The sequence below is a fragment of the Lepidochelys kempii genome, chromosome 8 (assembly GCF_965140285.1).
Source record: "Lepidochelys kempii isolate rLepKem1 chromosome 8, rLepKem1.hap1, whole genome shotgun sequence".
In the NCBI taxonomy this organism is placed as follows: Eukaryota; Metazoa; Chordata; order Testudines; family Cheloniidae; genus Lepidochelys; species Lepidochelys kempii.
Window position 1 is genome coordinate 78,669,820 of NC_136387.1, and position 18,331 is coordinate 78,688,150.

At 40.5% G+C, this 18,331-nt stretch overlaps 1 protein-coding gene across 4 annotated transcripts in view; it reads left to right on the forward strand.

The window, feature by feature from the left end:
* The window catches only part of DDAH1 (dimethylarginine dimethylaminohydrolase 1), a 149,986-nt gene that overhangs the window by 118,174 nt on the left and 13,481 nt on the right, over nt 1–18,331 (forward strand). For all 4 annotated transcript variants that reach the window (XM_073357186.2, XM_073357187.2, XM_073357185.2 and 1 more), the window contains 3 exons: nt 1,630–1,729; nt 3,004–3,077; nt 3,725–3,844. In XM_073357186.2, coding sequence (XP_073213287.1) covers nt 1,639–1,729; nt 3,004–3,077; nt 3,725–3,844 — 285 coding nt within the window. In that variant the 5' untranslated portion in view covers nt 1,630–1,638. The remainder of the gene's footprint in view (nt 1–1,629; nt 1,730–3,003; nt 3,078–3,724; nt 3,845–18,331) is intronic.

Genomic DNA, 18,331 nt, shown 5'->3' on the forward strand with positions numbered 1-18,331 from the left:
AAGATGAGATTGTATTTGCTGTGTTCTAGTATTTGTTTTCTGTAAAGTTCTTGAAATTGTGAGACTATCAGATTTGCAAAAATGTACAGACAAGGTGGGTGAGGTAATATATTTGATATCTTTTATCACTCATCTTGCCTCTCTAATATCCTGGGACCAATACAGCTTCAACAACACTGCAAAAACAGAGCATTTCCTTATTTGAATTCAGTTGTAACTCAGCAAACTGAGTCTGCTGGGTTTGTTATAGTTTGCCAAGCATACCCGAAATGATGTTGTTCAGCATGACATCTCATCATCGCTCTGTTTAATTTAAATATTGCACATTCCTGTTCACGTCTGTTTCTGTGATGTGTGTGTCAGTCATGTTGGAACTCTCTCATTTCTTCTAAAAATGTTTAAGTTGCCATGTTACGCAGATCCAGGACCTAAATGAAACGGAGAACTTCATGACACACTCAGTGTCTCTTCCACATTTCCTAATGGCTGGTAACTTGCGCTAGTGTAATATAATAAACAAGCTTCTCTGAATAGCAAATACTCTGTTGAAGAGGATCAGGGCTTTGTGGAATAACTCCTTTTTTCTATTAGCTGTAGTTCTGTAGCGTGTTATCAACCCTATCTTCACCTTTTATGGATTTTTCACTTACAAGCTTCTTTTGGCACAGGTGGCACAAAGGGGATGGCTGTAGCTGGATATCCTGGCTGTAGCGTAGCTGGTGATAGCCTATGTGTAGGATAGCTGGCAGTAGTACAGTCAGTGGAGATGGCTTCAGTACCAGCCACTCTTGCCTCCTACTCCAACATAGGGAGAATATTTGGGGAAGAAAGAACATGTCAGGGGCATGGTGGAGGAGATCTCTACTATACTGGCCATCCGCTGGCATAAAGTGCTTTGCACCAGTGTTGTAAGTTAGACCGGTCTCTTGGCTGCTCTGAGCTTGGAGCAGGCGTGGGGAAACCATAACTAGATTTCTGACACCTCCGCTCCATGCTTCCCCTGTCATTAAGCAGCACTCAGACCCAGGGAAGAATTGAGCCCACAATATGTATTTCTGTAAAGAGCTCATTAACACAAGGCATTAGACATCAATAATCAGTAAAGATGCAGATACTTAAGAAAACTAAATTGATTGATTTGTATCTTTTCCCTTAGTAGATAGAGGCCAAGTCAGAATCTCCATCTCCATGGGTGACTGACAAGAAAACTTTGTGACTAGGAGGTGCAGAAATAGGGAATGCCAGCTCTCTGCCAGCTCTTTCACTCCAGGCCACAGGAAGCCTTTTTTTGTAGCGCTGAGGGATTACCATGGGAGAGGGCCTGGAGCTGACATGCATAGTGGGCACGTTCTAACCCTTCGTAGTGTCTGCACAAAAGATAGTGACTCTTTCTACTCACTTCCACACATACCCCTCTGTGCTTTGGAGCCCCCTGAAGGGATTCTGGGATCTGAGATTGGCAGGACCTGGTGGGATGGCGGACATCTGCTTTCTGTCTTACTAGCAGTTACCTGACTCCTTCTTTTTTCTTTTTCTTTTTTTTTATTTAAACTAATGCCTATTGTGGTTTGATTAATGTTTTTAATGGTGGAACCTAAATGAGATTCTAAACTACTTCCCTTTAAACAGGTTGATGCAATGAAGAAAGCACTGGAAAGTCTTAACCTCAACATTGTAGAGATGACAGATGAAAATGCAACCTTAGATGGTGGAGATGTCTTATTTACAGGTACAGTATTAAAGTGAATTTGTATTTGGTTTTCTTTCTGGACCGCATGGAAAATTTAACACTATCTGATCTCTATTAATAAATATTATACTTTATACTAGTGTAAAGATTTTATTAGGTCATTTGCTTACCAAATGGCAGCACGGCACTTTAGTTTCAGAGCTGTCTTTTGAATGCAAAATTTCCTAATGCAGAAGAATGGAAGTAGCAGTAGACACAATACAAATCATGTGTATTTAAGCCTTAATCAATTCACCTAGCTTGTAAAGTATTACTTACCAATAAAGAAAAGGCTTTCAGCAGTCAAGTTATTTTCATCATTTCATATTTTTTATTACCCTCAGCCATGTTTGCACAGACCTGTTTGCGGGAATCATAAAAGCTTCATTCAGACGTAATTGTGGTTGGTTCATTGAGTAAATACTGGATAGTGCATTTGTAGTTTATGAGGAAAGTAGACTTGCTTGCCAGATGTCATGTGGAAGAGAAATGGTGTTGCCACTCAAGTTATATGCATGAACAAATTCAAAGAGGAAGATACCGATGCTGATTTTTACATAGTTAAACCCATTATGTATGTATCTTCTCGCATTGGCTGGGTATATATTTGCCCATTGCCTGAGATAAATGAGGCTGTTTATTTTGATCACCATCACAATAGACAGGTTGCTTGCCTTACTTACAAAGGGAACAAGATTGTTTCAGACTAAGGAAACCAAAAAATAAGGCATTTCTACTATGTTACGGATCCCAGTATCTGTTTCCTTAGCACCTTGAAGATAGCTGTGTCTTTTTATGACTGAGGTTTAAAATCCAAGAATGGGAGAAATCTCAGAAGAGGAACAGAAGGTCAATCGGTGACTTATTAATCTAGCACAGCTGTTCTCTCCATTTATCCTATGACCACTGTAAAGCTTTAAAGGAAAGGAAGCTGTTCATGTGTATAATTTACAGTGATTATCATTCTTCACCAGAAAAAGAATTTAATTAGACTCAACATCCAATTGCAAGTTGCATTTTTTTTAAAAAGCTACATTTCTAGTTAGTTTTGTTACTAGACTTTTTTTTAGCCACAGTTAAGTTTCATATTGATAATTGTGAAGGACTTTATATTACATCTCCATCTCAAATTTGGCCTTTATATTACATCTCCATCTCAAAATATGTGTGTTCTGATTATTAGATATGGTTGGTGTCCATGTATTTTTCAGCCATTCAAATAAAAAAAAACATTAATTTTGTCTTTACTATTCTTTGCAATGTTTTCATTTCAGGCAGGGAATTTTTTGTGGGTCTGTCAAAACGGACAAATCAACGTGGTGCAGAAATTCTGGCTGACACTTTTAAGGTTTGTACACTTGTTCTGCAAGAAGACATTCTGCTTTCTGTGGCCAGACAAAGGGGTTAAACTACAGCCCACTGAACCAAGTACATTAGCCAAAATGTTCAGAAATGGGTATCTAAAGTCAGGCTCCGAAAGTATCTCTATTTAGATTCCTAGGTAGTGGCCTGAATTACAAAAAGGCAGAGAAGCCAACAGATCCATCAAAGTCACAGATCTTCAAAAGGGGACAAAGGAAATGTGGAGTCAAGTCAGTTCTGAGGGACTAAGACTGTAAGTAGGGTAATGCCAGGTCACTACTACTTGCTACTATCTTAGGCCTCCCATTCCTCTTCTAGAGAAGCTCAACAATATGCATGAACGTGTTTTCACTTGAGTTCCTGACAGGTTTTTATATAAGTAATATTTAAACATTTAACAGATTTATTTTCAGGTGCACAAGTAGTGAAAACTGCAGTAGTTCTGTATTTTTTCTTGATGCACAAGACAGCCCAGAGGGGCATGTCACAGTTGACTGTAGCCAGTTTACCTCAGGACCTGCAGATGAGTTAATTTACAGAGGAGCTAAAATGTGTCATTGAATTACTCAGAGCAGTTATGGAACTGGTACTGATTTAAAGTATTTACTGTGCACCTTCTTCATTTCTACATAGGATTATGCTGTCTCCACAGTCCCTGTTTATGACTCTTTGCATCTGAAGAGTTTTTGTAGCATGGCTGGACCAAACCTGATTGCCATTGGTTCGACTGAAGCTGCACAAAAAGCCCTCAAGGTAAAATGCATAGGAAAATGACCCGAGATAGGTGACTAATTTTACTTTTATCTTAAGACAAGAACACCTGAGTTTAAAGTAGATGTAGTGTCAGTACAAGAGGGAAATAAATACACCTCAGAGAATCCCGCATGAGCAAAATGCAGGGAATGTTATTCATTAATTATGTAGGGAAAGTTTTTTACGCTAATCTAGTTTTAATTATCTAAAGTAGCTTCCAGAGTTTCTACAAGCTTGATCTGGTGATAGGGGATGTATTTTGTTCGTTTGTTGCATAGGATGGGGAATAGGTGGAAATGAAGGTTGAGACTTAGGCAGGGAAAGAGTTGTCTAGGTTCATTAACTTTGGATTCTTATCTCTTGATGCATAAAATTCAGTGAAAGGATTTGAGGAAGGAGTGAATATGGTCAGAGCAGTAGGATAAGATTTCTTTCTTTTTTTTTCCTTTTTTTTTAAGCGGGAACATGGGAGCAATTGGAGAGAAGACTGGGTAGATTTTAGAAATGTCAGGGGGAGAAGTAAAAGGATTGAGAGCTTGGATGTGAGGAGAGAAGGTTAAGGAGGAATGGAAAATAACCCCAAGGATGTGAGCTGAAATAACAAGGAGGATGGTGAAGTTTCCGAGATGGAAGAGAGAAAGTTGAATAGCTGGGAGCATGCAGCCCTCTCCAGGAGGTGTGAGATGAAGAAAATAAGGAAGACGGGTTGAAAGGAAAGGGAAGATGCAGGCTCTACTTTCAGTAATTCCACATTGTGCTGACATGTAGCTTTAGGATATGGGCAGAGTACAGTAGGAGCAGGAAACAGGCAAATATGCTAAACCAAATACCCGAGAGAAGGGACAGTGTTGGATTTCTGGCCCCTTTTCTCAAAGGGGACACTAGTAACTCTTACCAACCTGAAAAAGCCTTCTGCCTTGAAGTTTTTAACATGAACATTTATTGCTGATTCTGCCTTGCTATCATAGAGTAAAGTGAAGTCCAAGATCTAGGATGAACCTACTACCAGAAGAGTAAGGTGGCTAGAAAGTGTCACAGTCTTCCACATGAACTCCTTATGCAATTATCCTGAGACTCCAGTGCCCACCCTAGGGAGGCTCTCCATCACAAGCTGGACATTAAAAGGTCTTTTGTCTTCTGTCTAGAGTAGACTAAAGCACTAACAGCTCTCCCCTCCCCCCTTTTTTCATGTGACATTTGTATGTACAGTCAAGTCATGTCCAAAAGAATTGTAGCTAAATGGGCATCTGACAGCGTTTCTCATTCTTCTTCCTTATCAGGAATGACTTTTCAAGGTCACCAAAAGGTTCATTTTGTTCAGTAACAGTAGCCAATGTGTTCCCAAATGTACAGCCTCTTATTGTACTGGTTCTCTTGTAAATAATGAATCCAGGCTTTGCTTTTCAGTACTAAAAAATCTACTTCCAGGTGGAGAGTAATGTGGTGATTGTTACTAACCCATGCAATTACAAAATGTTGTAACTCAGCTCTGTCTCGCCTTTTGGGGAGGAACAGGAAGGTGAAAGAGATTCCCTTTGTTTAATTGTATTAGTAAAGAAATCTTAATCTTTCTCTGATTAAAATGTGGCTTATTGTTTTAGATATATAAGGTTTTTGTATATATTATTATTATTTATTATAACCATAAAACTTATTTTGAAAATTAAAGAATATTTATGTAGTGACCGTGATAGTGCCAGAGGCTTCTGATCAGGATCAGGGCCCTATTGTGCTGGCCAGAAGATGGAGCAACTCTGAAATAAACATAGCTCCTATCCCAAAGAGTTTACAGTCTAGGGCTCTGATCATGCAAAGACTGCTTAGCTTCGATGGCACTCATGCATAAAGTTAAACAGGTGCATAACTCTCTGGTTCAGAGCTATGGACTGTAAGCTCTTTGGGGTAGGAACCATGTGTATTTCAGAGTTGTGCCATGTTCTAAGTCTTTGCAGGATCAGGGCCTGAGAGATTCTCAGGAGCTCCAGGTGCCCCTTAACCCCAGCAATACCAACATCTGCTCACCCAACAACCACGCAGCTTCCCATACAGACTCCCCCATCCCACACACACACCCGCCTACCTACCTACCTTAGCCTGAGGTGCCAAATCTGGGAACCTCTGGGACCTACGCCCTGCTATCACTCCGAGCAGGGGGTGTGACTGCAAGCCTAAGTTCATGCTTTTAAGCAAATTCTTCTTTGTTTGCATAAAATGTCACATGGAACAGGAAAAAAAACACGCAAAACTGGTATCAATGTGAAATAATGTATTTGGCCCTCAGGCTGAACGACTGGACGCAGGCCTATTAGGACATGTTCTGTTTAACTTAAAAATGATATTTTATAGCTACGAGTAGTGACTGCTAATAACAGTCCACACCTACCTGCAGCTCCACACCCCCTTTCGCTTTCTGTGAAACCAAATGAAAATGGTTTCGGTTGCAGTGCATTGACACTCCTGATTCTGTATCCCAGACAGTCTAGCCTACATGAAGTGCTATGTAAATTCCCCGATGTGAGTTGATCTGTATGCCCTGTCCCAAATAATCAGACTCAAACTCCAAAGGCATCACAAGCAGCAGCCTGATAAATTGTGCAGATACTCAGCCACAGTAAAATACTTCTTTGCACCATTTATAAACACTAACAAAATTCAAGCACAGTACAGTTTTCTGACTCAAGCCAAGACTAATTTGAGTGCTCTTCAGTCTGATTAAAGCCATTTGCACAACTCTGCTAATCATATTGCAGTGCATCAATTTAGCTATTGAAGCCAAAATATATTTGTGGATAAGATGATAAATAAATTGAGGTTGTAAAGTACCAGCCGTGTAAATATTACGAGCAGTTCAGATACAGCAAAATGCAGAGCATTCCTAATAAGAAAGGATGATGCATTGTCAGGCTTTTTAGAGGGTACTAGCAAGGTAACCGAACATTTAAAAAAAAAAAATACTGAAAAACACCTTTTTAAATTGTTGACCATATTGGTTTGCATGGTGTTTTTTTGGTATTCGAGATTTAGAAGTATATACATCTCTGTATAAGGGTCAGCGTTAATGAGACATATGCACATGTAACTCCACTCCATTAACCAAGGTTAGAATATACTCCTAAAGGATTGGGATATAAAGAAGTTCGTACAAGTATTGCTGATAAGAAAACTCAGTATTTCATAGGACAAAATGTTACTTGTGTGCAGCTTAAATAATCATTGCCACAAACTTAAGTTGAACTGAAAACATCTGAACTAAGGGAAAAGTTTTCAAACCTAGGTCCTGAAGTTGTTAGGCAACTCAGTCCTGTTAGAGACACCTGAATTAAGGATACTATCCTGAAAGGTTCTGAATCCCTCCTGAGGTTTCAAGGGCCCAATTCCCAGCATTACTTCAATGGGAGCTGTAGCTCCTGTTGACTTCAATAGGAGACATGAGCGCTCAGCAAATCTGAAAACCAGGCCGCCTTTGAAGCAAGTCCTGCAGGGTGCTGTGGGTGGACCCAAAGTTAATTGGAATAAATGAAGACTTTCCATTTACTTCAGTGGGCTTTGGATCAGGCCCTGGAAGGTAATTTTCCATGGAAGTGCCATTGGAAGCTGAGGGTGCTCAGCACCTCACAGAAGCAGTGAGCACATTTTAGGATCAGGCCCTTGGTTAGCTGCTTAAATGTGGATTTATTTCACCAAATTTATTTTAAAACAAAACCCCAAAAAAGTATACCTTGAGCACCTATCCCATAAATAAGAATACATAATAGAATCATATAAAGAACTGCCCATCAAACTCTTTTTCAAAAAGCCAAGGAATTTTATTTTATTTTTTACAGAATGTCTGAAAGTTTATCACCAAGCTCTGCACCAAGGGGTGGGGGAGTCTCTCTCTAAAAATTTTGGCCTAAAGTACTGAATGAATTGGTCCTAGTGCTTGCAACTAACAAATTGGGTATTATTTATTCAAGTCATTTATTGTTCATAAATAATAAATTTAGTAATTTTGAAACAGGAATATCTGAGTTCAGTCTCGCCTTTCCAGGATGCTATGTAGTTACATACAAAAAATGGTTAAAAGAAAGTTAAGTTTACAAAATCAGGCACCGAAGGGTTCTGTCCCCTTGTGCATTATAACAGTATTGCCCTCATCACGTAGGTGGTCTGTGGCATACCCAGAAGTAGAATGCAAGCCTCCTGGGTTCCAGCCCTGTGCTTTAAAACACAACATCCTCATCTTACAACCCTCTGTCTCCTTCACTGTCCAGCCTGTGCACTGGATGAGACAGTGTTCCTGTAGAACAAGTAGTCGGTGATAGCATATCATCATCCGTATGCAGAAGAAAGCTAAATTAAGATTCTAGAGAAACCTTACTTCTAGAATTTCTAACTTGCGAGTTGCCTGACTTTCCAACTTGCACGTTCCTTTTATATAGGTTTGGGGTTTTTTTAATGTGGATTCCTAGGATTTTAATTAACAGACTGAAAAACCAGAAATATCCTATGGAAACATGTTGACTCTCTTTGAGTCATGAGCAGGATCTGATCCCAGAACTTCCAGATCCACAATACAGACATCTACCAACAGATAGCAGTAGTAGACTGTTGTTGTTCTGTATGGACCAATGATTAGAGAGGGATATGAAACACATTTTATCGACGTTGTAGAATATTGGGAGTCAGGATTCCTGGGTTTGAGAGCAGTCTCTGAAGGAGAGCATACTGTAGTAGTAAAGACTTTAACCAGCCACCTGCTTAGATTTGGCATGTTCATTCTGAAAGCCAGTGTGGCTAAGTGAATGAAATCTGTGTCCGTCATAATTAGGCTTGGAAGAATTAGATTTTCATCAGTAAATGTCGGTAAATCTCTTTCACTGTACCCACACAAACTGATGAAAAAATATTTCCATCAATAATAGAAACTTACAGTTAGGAAACCATTTTAAAAAATGCAGCTCGAGCTTATTAGTCTGATTTAAGAATATTTACTCTGTGTGTTTTGATATGTGATGTTGGCAATTTGTGTTTTAACAGTTATAAAGCTTTACCATTTTGAATCTCAATATCTATCATTAAATAACTGTCTTACTACCCATAGCTCCCCACAACTGAGAATTTATATTGATAAAAGTAGAAAGTCTTAAAAATAAACGTCAGTATTGTCCATTGAAATTAAAAATTGAATTCCGCCAAACCTAGTCAGATTAGAGACCTGGGTTCCATTCCCAGCCACACTAGAGGTGACCATCCCTTTGGTATCATGTAAAATGTGCGGAAAGTGTATTTGCTTCCCTCTTAAAGGTAAGGGTCTGACGCCTTGCTCAATAAGGTCTCTGCAAAGAATTATTAATACTCAGTAAGGAGAAGACCCAAGACTAGAACTCTTGGCTTCTAACCCACCACTACATTCACCATGCTAGTGTAATGCTGATAGACCCTGGTTGTTGGCAGACTGGATCGAACCCGGGACCTCTGGAGCTTAGTGCATGAGCTTCTGCAGCATGAGCTAAAAGCCAACTCTGGCTGTTACCTAAGGCTGTAGAGCACTCATCATCTCTCTCTAAGTGGTCTCGATGCCACTAGCCAGGACAGAACACCACACCCAGGAGGTATGTGGGTTTCACAAGAGTGGCAGGGTTCCTGCTGTGACCCATCCTGAGCTCAAGCTATGTGCGGGGCTCAGACTGTGCTCAGTATAGGTGAGACTTTAGCATTAAGTTTCTAAAAAGTTCTGAACGTAGGCAAATAGAAATTTTAAAAGGCTTTTAATTTTGCCAAATCTTGTTGAATTTTCATCAGTAAAAAGCACCTCTTTGACTCGAGCACCAGCCCCTTGCCAACTTTCAAATTGTTCCTCCAGAATATGGGGGGCACTAAAGATAGTCCGAGAAATGTTTTGAAAAAAGTTTAACCTATTTCTCAAAAATGGCCAAAATGTTTTCATTGAAACTTTTTAAAATAAATATTCACTCTGAGGCAAAAAACAAGCATGGCATGTTGTGTCTAAATGGTTAATGTTTGGCAAAGTTACAAACAACTGAAAAGGCAGGGGTGCTAGAACAATTTGTATAATGGGGTTGCAGAGAGCCATTGAACAAAGCTGTAAATTCTGTATATAATGGAAACCACTTCAAGCCAGGGGGTTTTGCCACACCCCCAGCATCCCCAGTTCCAGCACCTAGGTGAAAAGGGGGGCTTATAACTAAGTGTTAAGCCAATTTAGCTATAGGCATTATTACCAGCTCTACCTAGAATATCCTTCCTTCAGTCTTGCAATTAAAGTTACCACTGTGGTCTTCGTAGGTTATTGACACCCGGAGCTAAAAGGTTTTTAAAGGCTAGCTTATTCCATCTGATACGTGGCACTGCATAGCGCAGTCAATCCACTACTCCTCTTGTATCCATATTGGTGAAGGGCAATGTAGTCCCCTGGGCTCCTATTTAAGTGCCTAGCTATGACAGCCCTGAATGTCATTTCTTTATCTTGATGGTTTGCTTTTTAAACCACTCTTTTTCACTCTCGAAATCCAATCCTGCAAGCAGAATGATTGAGCTGTGTTTGAGCATCTGTGGCAGGGCAGTTGGTTTCATTTGAGTTAAGGATGCAAAGGTTAGCAAATAAAATGGCTTATTTTTTGTTAGTTGGAAAGTGATCTTTTGAGCTGTGCTATGCTTCTACTTCATACTGGATGCTTTATACCTCTAGCAACAATCTTGCTGGAGGGACAGTATCTTTTTCTGGTTTTTGTGTAGTAAAACATGTATTTTGGCAACTCTTAAAAATTAATTAAACCACCTGAGTGGTGCATACTATAATTTATCATAACCATAGTGCTGCCTGTGTGTAGTGCTGCATGTGAGCTATGAAACGACTGTATAGGCTTTAGGATAATAAAACACATGCTAGAAGCAGACAATAAATCAGAAGTGACATTTTGACCACAAGATCATCTTCAGGCTCTGTAAAATATAGAACATGGTTATTTGGGCTACAATTGGAAAGTGAGACTGTAAGAAATTGAATGAAAAAGGAATGGTAGAAATTAACTGCAAAACCTGTCATTGCCTGAAGTCTCCCGCAGCTAAAGTATTAGCCTCCTCTTGCTCTGTCCTGCGCTATTTTCAGCATGCATTTCTTTCCTCTCTGTCAATCCTGTTTTATAGTATGTATATTGAGTATGTGCTGTAGCTGTCAGGGGATCAAGAAAGGAAAAGCAAGGTCTTTTGTCCCTTCAGGGGGGCCAGGATTTCACCCTATATATTGCCCCTGCCTGCCATCCGCCCCCCATCCCCACTCCTCCCTGTGTCTTTTGAGCCTGATCCTTTGCTACTGAGGTCAATGAGAACTTGCCTTCAATGGTGCTCATTCAGGCCCTTTGCTAGTGTGTGCCTTGGCATTGAGGTGTAAGGAGTATTATCTTGGTGTTTTTGCCCTCTCAGACACACGTTTAACAATCAGCTGAGTCTTGCTGAGGCAATAGTTGAATTGACACTTGGCTGATGTAATCCAGTGAAGATCTCATTAGCCATTGGAACAATTGCTAGGCAGGATCAGTGCAGAAACAGAGGCATAGTTAATTCCTTTTATGTGCTCCTTTCGCTCCCTTCTCAGACATGCCAAAATTCTGAGAAAGCTGTGTGTGTTCAGTTTGCCTAGCCAACCAGCAAATCTGTAGGTAGGCTAGAGCAGTGGTTTTCAACCTTTTTTCATTTAAAGACCTCTTAAAAATTTTCAAATGGAGATGCGGACCCCTTTGGAAATCTGTTGTCTGTATGTATAGTTGAATTCTGTTCAGTCAGGTTTCAGTCTTAAGTCTTTCATGGACCGCTTAGACATGGTCTGCGGACCCCCAGGTTCAGAACCCTTGGCTTTAGAGGATCCATAACTCTGCAGGGCTGCATCACAGTGAAATAGCAGCCTTCCCACATGACATACTTCTGTGCTTTCTGTGATGGGCAGAGACTGACTAAGTGAGTTTTATTGGTGGAGTTCCAGTGGCAGAGGGAAACTCACTTGTGTTCAAGCCCTTTCTGCTCTCTTTTTGGACACTTGCTGGCAGTTCCTTACGACTTCATTGCAACACAAAGTGCTCCCAACCATAGCCTTGGCAATGTCAAACATATGCCAGCAAATGGTCCTACTGTATTTTTTGGCAACCTCCACAAGCCAGTAGCGATGTTCTTGTCCACAGGGATTTAGGCTGCCCTCTGTATAGACTCTGTAGCATCGGGCCAAAGTCTACATAGAGTTAGTAAAAGGTATCATTCTCAAGTCATTTACGTCAAGCTCCTGGTACTGCGTCATGCCACCACTCGGTGAACTGGGTCCTGATCCAAAATAGACACTCCACATGGGCAAGGTTTGTTATCGTAAGGCTGGTAAAGCAAACACTGATGTCAAACCACTTGACACACTTCTCCTCCCTGAGCAGTGTCCAATGCCCTGTGCTGGCAGTCTGGGGTTCTACTCACTGTATTAAGTTTTCCCACTCCATCCATTCTCTTATGAAATTAACTACCAGTGTAAAGAGCTGTAATATTGCCTCCATGATGAGATCTTGATGGGGTTCATGCTGGGAATGGGAGTGATGCAAACTGGACCTGGGGAATTTGTGAAATTTGCACAAAACTATCCAAAAGGTGAAAAACTTTATAAATGGTTCCATAGGTACGGGCAGCCATTTTGGAATTTTACCTAAGTCGTTCTCAGCAATTGTGCTGAGCACTATAGAGAAGTGTTTCAGTAGTCCAGAACGCACTGGTGCAACCTTGATTGTGTAGTTTGTGGACGTGACAAAATGTCTGTTATGAACAGGATTGCCGTGTGGAGATGCTAAACTGTTGCAAAGATGAGACTGCCAACGATTTAATGCAGTTGAGCCTGTAACTGTTTGTTTCTTCCCTAAAGGGACTCGGAATTAATGTGGAACAACTGACCTCTGTGCTTCAGAACTAATTCTTGGTAGCCAGGAATATAACCTAGAATCTGAATGTATTCGAATATGTGGTAGTAGAATTGGAAGAACTCTTTCCTTCCTAAATACAAGATGCTCATAACATCTTTAGCTTATCTAATTCTCGACTCTCCCATTCTGTAACTTCACTGGTACATGGGAATGGGATTGATCATTCATCATCTTAACTCCTGCTCAAGAATGCTATTACAAGTGCAGCTTAGTGCACAGTTCTGATACTGGTCAGGAGAGGCTTGCTAAAACCTCACATAAGGAAGGAAGTAGAGAGAAAAGTCTGTTCCAAGCACCTGGATGCTTGGTCTTTATTCAAAGCCAAGATTTCAGAGTAGTGCTTTCATAGACTTTGGAGTAAATTGTTATAACATTGACAAAATTTCCCTATTTCTTATGATTTACTGTCTTTCATTTATATTAGGTGCACATCTCCTGTGTAGCTGCTAGGGCTTCTGCAACATGCCATTATTGAAAAGCAGAATACTGTTATCAACCACCATAGCAGAGTTACACTCAATTGTGTAAATACTAAGAAATTCCTAGCTATGAGTTATGTAAGTGCCTGCAGAACAGGGCCCCCAAGTGGCAACTTAATACTTCTGTATTCTGCTAGAATAGCCAATACCTCCTGGAAAATATTAAGAACAATTTATTTTAGATAAAAATCTTCTAATACTGTCTTTCTAGTCTCTTATTTTTAGTAATAAAGATGTTTGTGTAAAAAAACCAGCGCCTCTTATTCCTTGAGCATTAATCACTTATGCCTCCTCTTATTCCCCACATGAAGTCATAATTCTCTATTTACGATATTGCAGTGGGTTGCTGTGGAAATGATCACAAATATTAACAGCCCAAAGAGGATGACTTCAGGTAGGGAATAAGCAGCAAGTGCAGATGAATGCTGACTTTTGTGTAAATGTAGCATTGAAGAATGAGCTTAGTGAAACAGAGAGAACAACAGACGATCTGCTTCGGAATATAACTGGGAAAAAATAGTTCCATGAGACATCTGCTGTTCTAAACCTTGCTGATAGAATTTTGTGAATTCAGCCTGATTTTTCTCAAAGACTTTCCTTTAGCTTATAGTTATTGACTCTGGGCCTGATCTTACAAGGTACTGTGCATCTTCAACTTCTCTTGGTGTCCCACTGCTTTGGGAAGTGTGGGCACTCAGCATCTCATAGAGTTGGGCTCTCATTGTGTATCAGAATGCACACTACTTTAAAAAAAAATCACCAGTAGTTAAGACAGTACAATATTTAGAACCTCTTTAAAATTTAGAGACGTGTCTTTTCTGAATTATCTGTTGTATTAAACTTTGTGTATGTGACTGAATTTACTTAGTTGTAATTGACTATACATTTTAAGGGATTATCAAGTACCAATTGCTGTAGAATCTAGTAGTCAGGAGGACATACACTTCCATACACTAATTAACCTGCAGAATGATTGGGAACACAAGACTTCTTATTTTTTACAGTCCTAGACGAGGTCAGTATGGGACCCCTTTAAATGTGCACTTGTAGCCAACAGGGAGCAGGGAGCCTGTCAGCCTGTAAGAGTAAAGACAGAGGCTATAATGATTGAGGGAGTTGTCAGCTTGCTTTCCGTAAATAGGAAACTTTGTTCTGTTGTTTTTCTGCTTCTTTGCTTTCCTTTTTTTTGGGGGGGCATCAGCTTCCCTTCTCTCCATGAGTTCCTGTTCCAAAAGACAGGATGTTCATAGTCTAGATTCCTTTATTAAAAACAGCAAATCTAAGTCATTTCCTTTTCCCTTCCTCAAGAGGTACTTGCCTTCTGCATCAGCCCCTGTATAATGCTGATGGCGTCACATCAGTGTGACCTCAGTACAAGGTTGTTTAAAGGAGGTAATGCAGCACAGGTGTGCTTTGAAGCTGTGCTAATGAGCATCAGATGTTAACAATTAAATTTGTGAGGATGTAAAGGCTTTCCTTAGGAAAAGTTTCGTAATGGAATGAACAGAAGGGCAAACTTCTTTATAAACGAGCAATGTGGAATACGTGACTGAAGGGACGCAGCAGGAATTAAAAACAAAAGCCTAGCTCTTAAGAACACTAAGTGTAGGAGATTGATGGTTTGGTATTTGGCAATCTCACTATGGTCCTGTCTACACTAGATGCTTGGCATATTACCCACTGTTTTGGTTCCACTAATTTGTCTGTAATACACGTTTATCCAAAAATTATTCTTTTGTGAGGTCCAAACCCAATAAGCACTGCTCACATGGGATCTTATCTGAGTCTTTGAAGGGTTTTAGTATTTTTATTCCAAATCTCCAAGAGGTGTCTCAACATCTAATGAGAATTTCTACTCCAATTTATGCCATATGAGGCTACCACGTCTTCCTCCTGTTGAGACAGCCTGGCTGTCATGTCTCGTGCTATGTCTGAATCCTGGGATTCTTGAAACACCATGAAATCCAGGCAAGGTCTCTGGCTTTTCCTGGTCCCGCTCCTCATCTTTTTACCTGCCTGGTACATGGCACCACTGTTCTCCACCTTATTCTTCACCACTGCATTTCAAAGAACCTCTGTGCTATTCACTAGGATTTTGATCAGTGTGGAAGGGCAAGTACCAAGGATTTGCTGCAGCTTATCATGGAAAAGACCCAGTTTCCTCCCTGCACCAGACCTCCTCTCATTGTCCCAAGCCCCCTTGTACTGAACCTTCATTCCCATGATTTTTCACAGCACTGTTTGTTACTCCAGGTGAAGTCTATCTCTGCTATTTGGTTGGAAACTGGAGTCAAAATGGCTGTTGGAGCTAGCATGCCATTCCTGTCCGTACTAGCTCTGTACTGGTGGAGATTGGTACAGTGGAGGACAACACAGTAGATAGCTTTGTTCGAAGCAGGTCTAATCCAACCAATCGATTGCTGTGCACAGCTGGGAGAATGGGTAACTTTGTTTCTTCCCTTCTCATTTATTGCTTCACTAGGAAATCTTGCATGATTTCCTTTAAAACATTCTATCAGTTTTTAGAAACAGTGTGAATCCAGAGAGAGAACTGATGAACATGCTAGAATGCCAATTTATTCCTTTAAATATGAGAAGCTGTGATTCAAAGGCTCATGGTTTTGGGGTATAAGTAATACTACTTCTGTAAAGCAGTCATCCACAATGAAACCGTCTTATGAGTATGTCCTCTACTGGGATATGGCTTAGTGCTCTAGGCATCGTTTTTTTAACTATCTAGGCTCCATGGAATCACATATTCAAATCTCTGCTAGTTATCTGGAGGTACATTAATGGAGTACTATGAAATCTGACACTGAGGTGAAGGGAGGTGGTGGCCTTTCAGATCAAATCTTAAAAATCAAGGTCTTCCAGTCTGTCTGGACATTGGTGCTTTTCATAAAACTGTTCCATAGACTGTTTCCAGGATGGTGATGGCCACAATTTTCCTCTTCCCTTTTCTTCCCTCTGCGTGCCCCCCTATTATAATGCACTGACCAAGAGTCTCTTCCCCCCCTCTCATGGTTTAACCATGTGAAAGTTTTATAGGTCTGCTGCTGCCTCCAAGTTCGTGTAACTGGTTCTTCACTTTAAGCAGGGTCATAGGTCCACAGACAAGCCAACCTGGACATTGTTGCCCATTGCTGCATCTCTGGCTGTTAGTTACCATCCACACCAAGAATCACTTAATTTTCATCATCTGAGACAGAGTTCATCGTGACACGTATAGTTAAAGTTGCCCAATATTTTTCCATTATGATCTTCTCTTTTCAGTTGTCAGACTTTAATGGTTTGGATGGAAATGTTCCATGCTTGCTCTCTGCCTCAGTTTGAATTCCTTTTGCAACTTTCAGTGAAAATAGTTTAGATATTCCCAAGGTGTTCGGTATTTTTGCCATCTCATCTTAAATATTGTCCTACAGAATCTTTGAACAGTTCTGTTATCTCCGTGCTTTAGATCAGAAACTTGAAATTTGGTAAGAGAATGATTCTGGGGACAGAGAAGTGCCATCTGCTTTCCATGAAAATCCATCCAAATTTGGTCAAGGTATAAGACTCTGAAAATCACCATTTCCAGATGCTCCATAGAGCATGAGAGGCCTACTGCTAAAGTTTCTGACCATTCTGTCTGCACTGAGCATGCTTTCAGACACACGGAGTCACAAAGAGAGCTCCAGACAATATGCAGACAAAGCAGCAACTTCAAAATACCCTTTGACCTAGGCCAAGGGAAGTTAGGGTGGGACCAAGGAGGAGATCAGGAGGTCTAGACTTGGCTCTTCCCCAACCAGTTTCTGTTGTTTATTATTATGGAGGCACCTTATTACTGAGTACAAGGCCTCAGGCTCTATGTTAGAAGGAAGGCGAGTATCCTTTCCCCCAGAGATGTTAAACAAAGTCACTTTTGGCAGAGTTGGGAATAGAACCCAGGTTTCCAATATGATAAATCCATTAGCCATTTTCCTACACTGCATTTTATAACAAATGTTCCAAATCTGTGTGCATGGCTGTGCAGTGTGTACCCCGAAACCATACTCTGTTCACGGGTAGGAAAAGAAGAACCCAGAGATCCTGATTCCGAACATCCTGCTACTGTATAGCAAACATCAATCTAGCAGTCAGTCTACAAAGAGGCTAACAGCTGCTGCCAGTTAGGCCTATCACTTGTGGTAAAGTAGTGTTTTGTGGATCCCTACTGATGACTCCTGTGGAGATCAGTATCATTCCACATGATGGAACTTCCATTTCTCATTCTTCTTTTAAAAACAAAAACTAAAATTACATACAAAAGAATAGTGATGCTGCAAAGTCAAGCACTGAAAAGTTAGGAAATGCCAGAATTAATGTTACACTGGCAACCTTAATTCAACCCATTCTCCATATGCATTATGATGCAATATTTAATTATATTATCACATATTTATTCAACAGGGTTCCTTCCTCATTTAATGCATGGTTTGGACAGGGTTGCAGGAAGAAAGAGGCTGGTCACTTGTGTTTAAGGTGCTGAACTGGGACCCAGAAGAGCCAGTACTATTCCTCCTCTGCCACAGACTTTTGTATGTGATATGAATGTATATGCGTATATTCTACGCATGTGTTCTGTGTGAGTGGGAGTCCAAGGGGGCTGATTTAGAGTTGGATATGTAACCTTAATTCTGTCATTTCCTAACTTGTGGCTTTGTGCGTGCGTGTGTGCGCGCTCTCTCTCTGTGAAAACAAAAATGTCTGTCTAAATTTATTCTTCAGGTTTTTGGGCTTCTGTGTTTAAAAAAAAAAAAAAAAAAAAAACTGAAATGTGTTCAGGCTTTTGACTAACACATCTGCTTGATAAAGTTTTGGCCAGCTTTCCTACCTTTTTAGTACACGTATGCACTGTATACTGTGTGTGTCGGTGGGGTCCTTGGGATGTTAAGGCACTTTAGGTGTGACATTTCTGCTGACTGTTGTGACACTCCTCTAATGAGCTCTACCCGAGCGGTACCCCGAAGTCACTGGGGTCTGCACAAGGGCCTGTCTGAGTGAACTGGGGTCTGTTACCAGAAGAGAGCTAATAC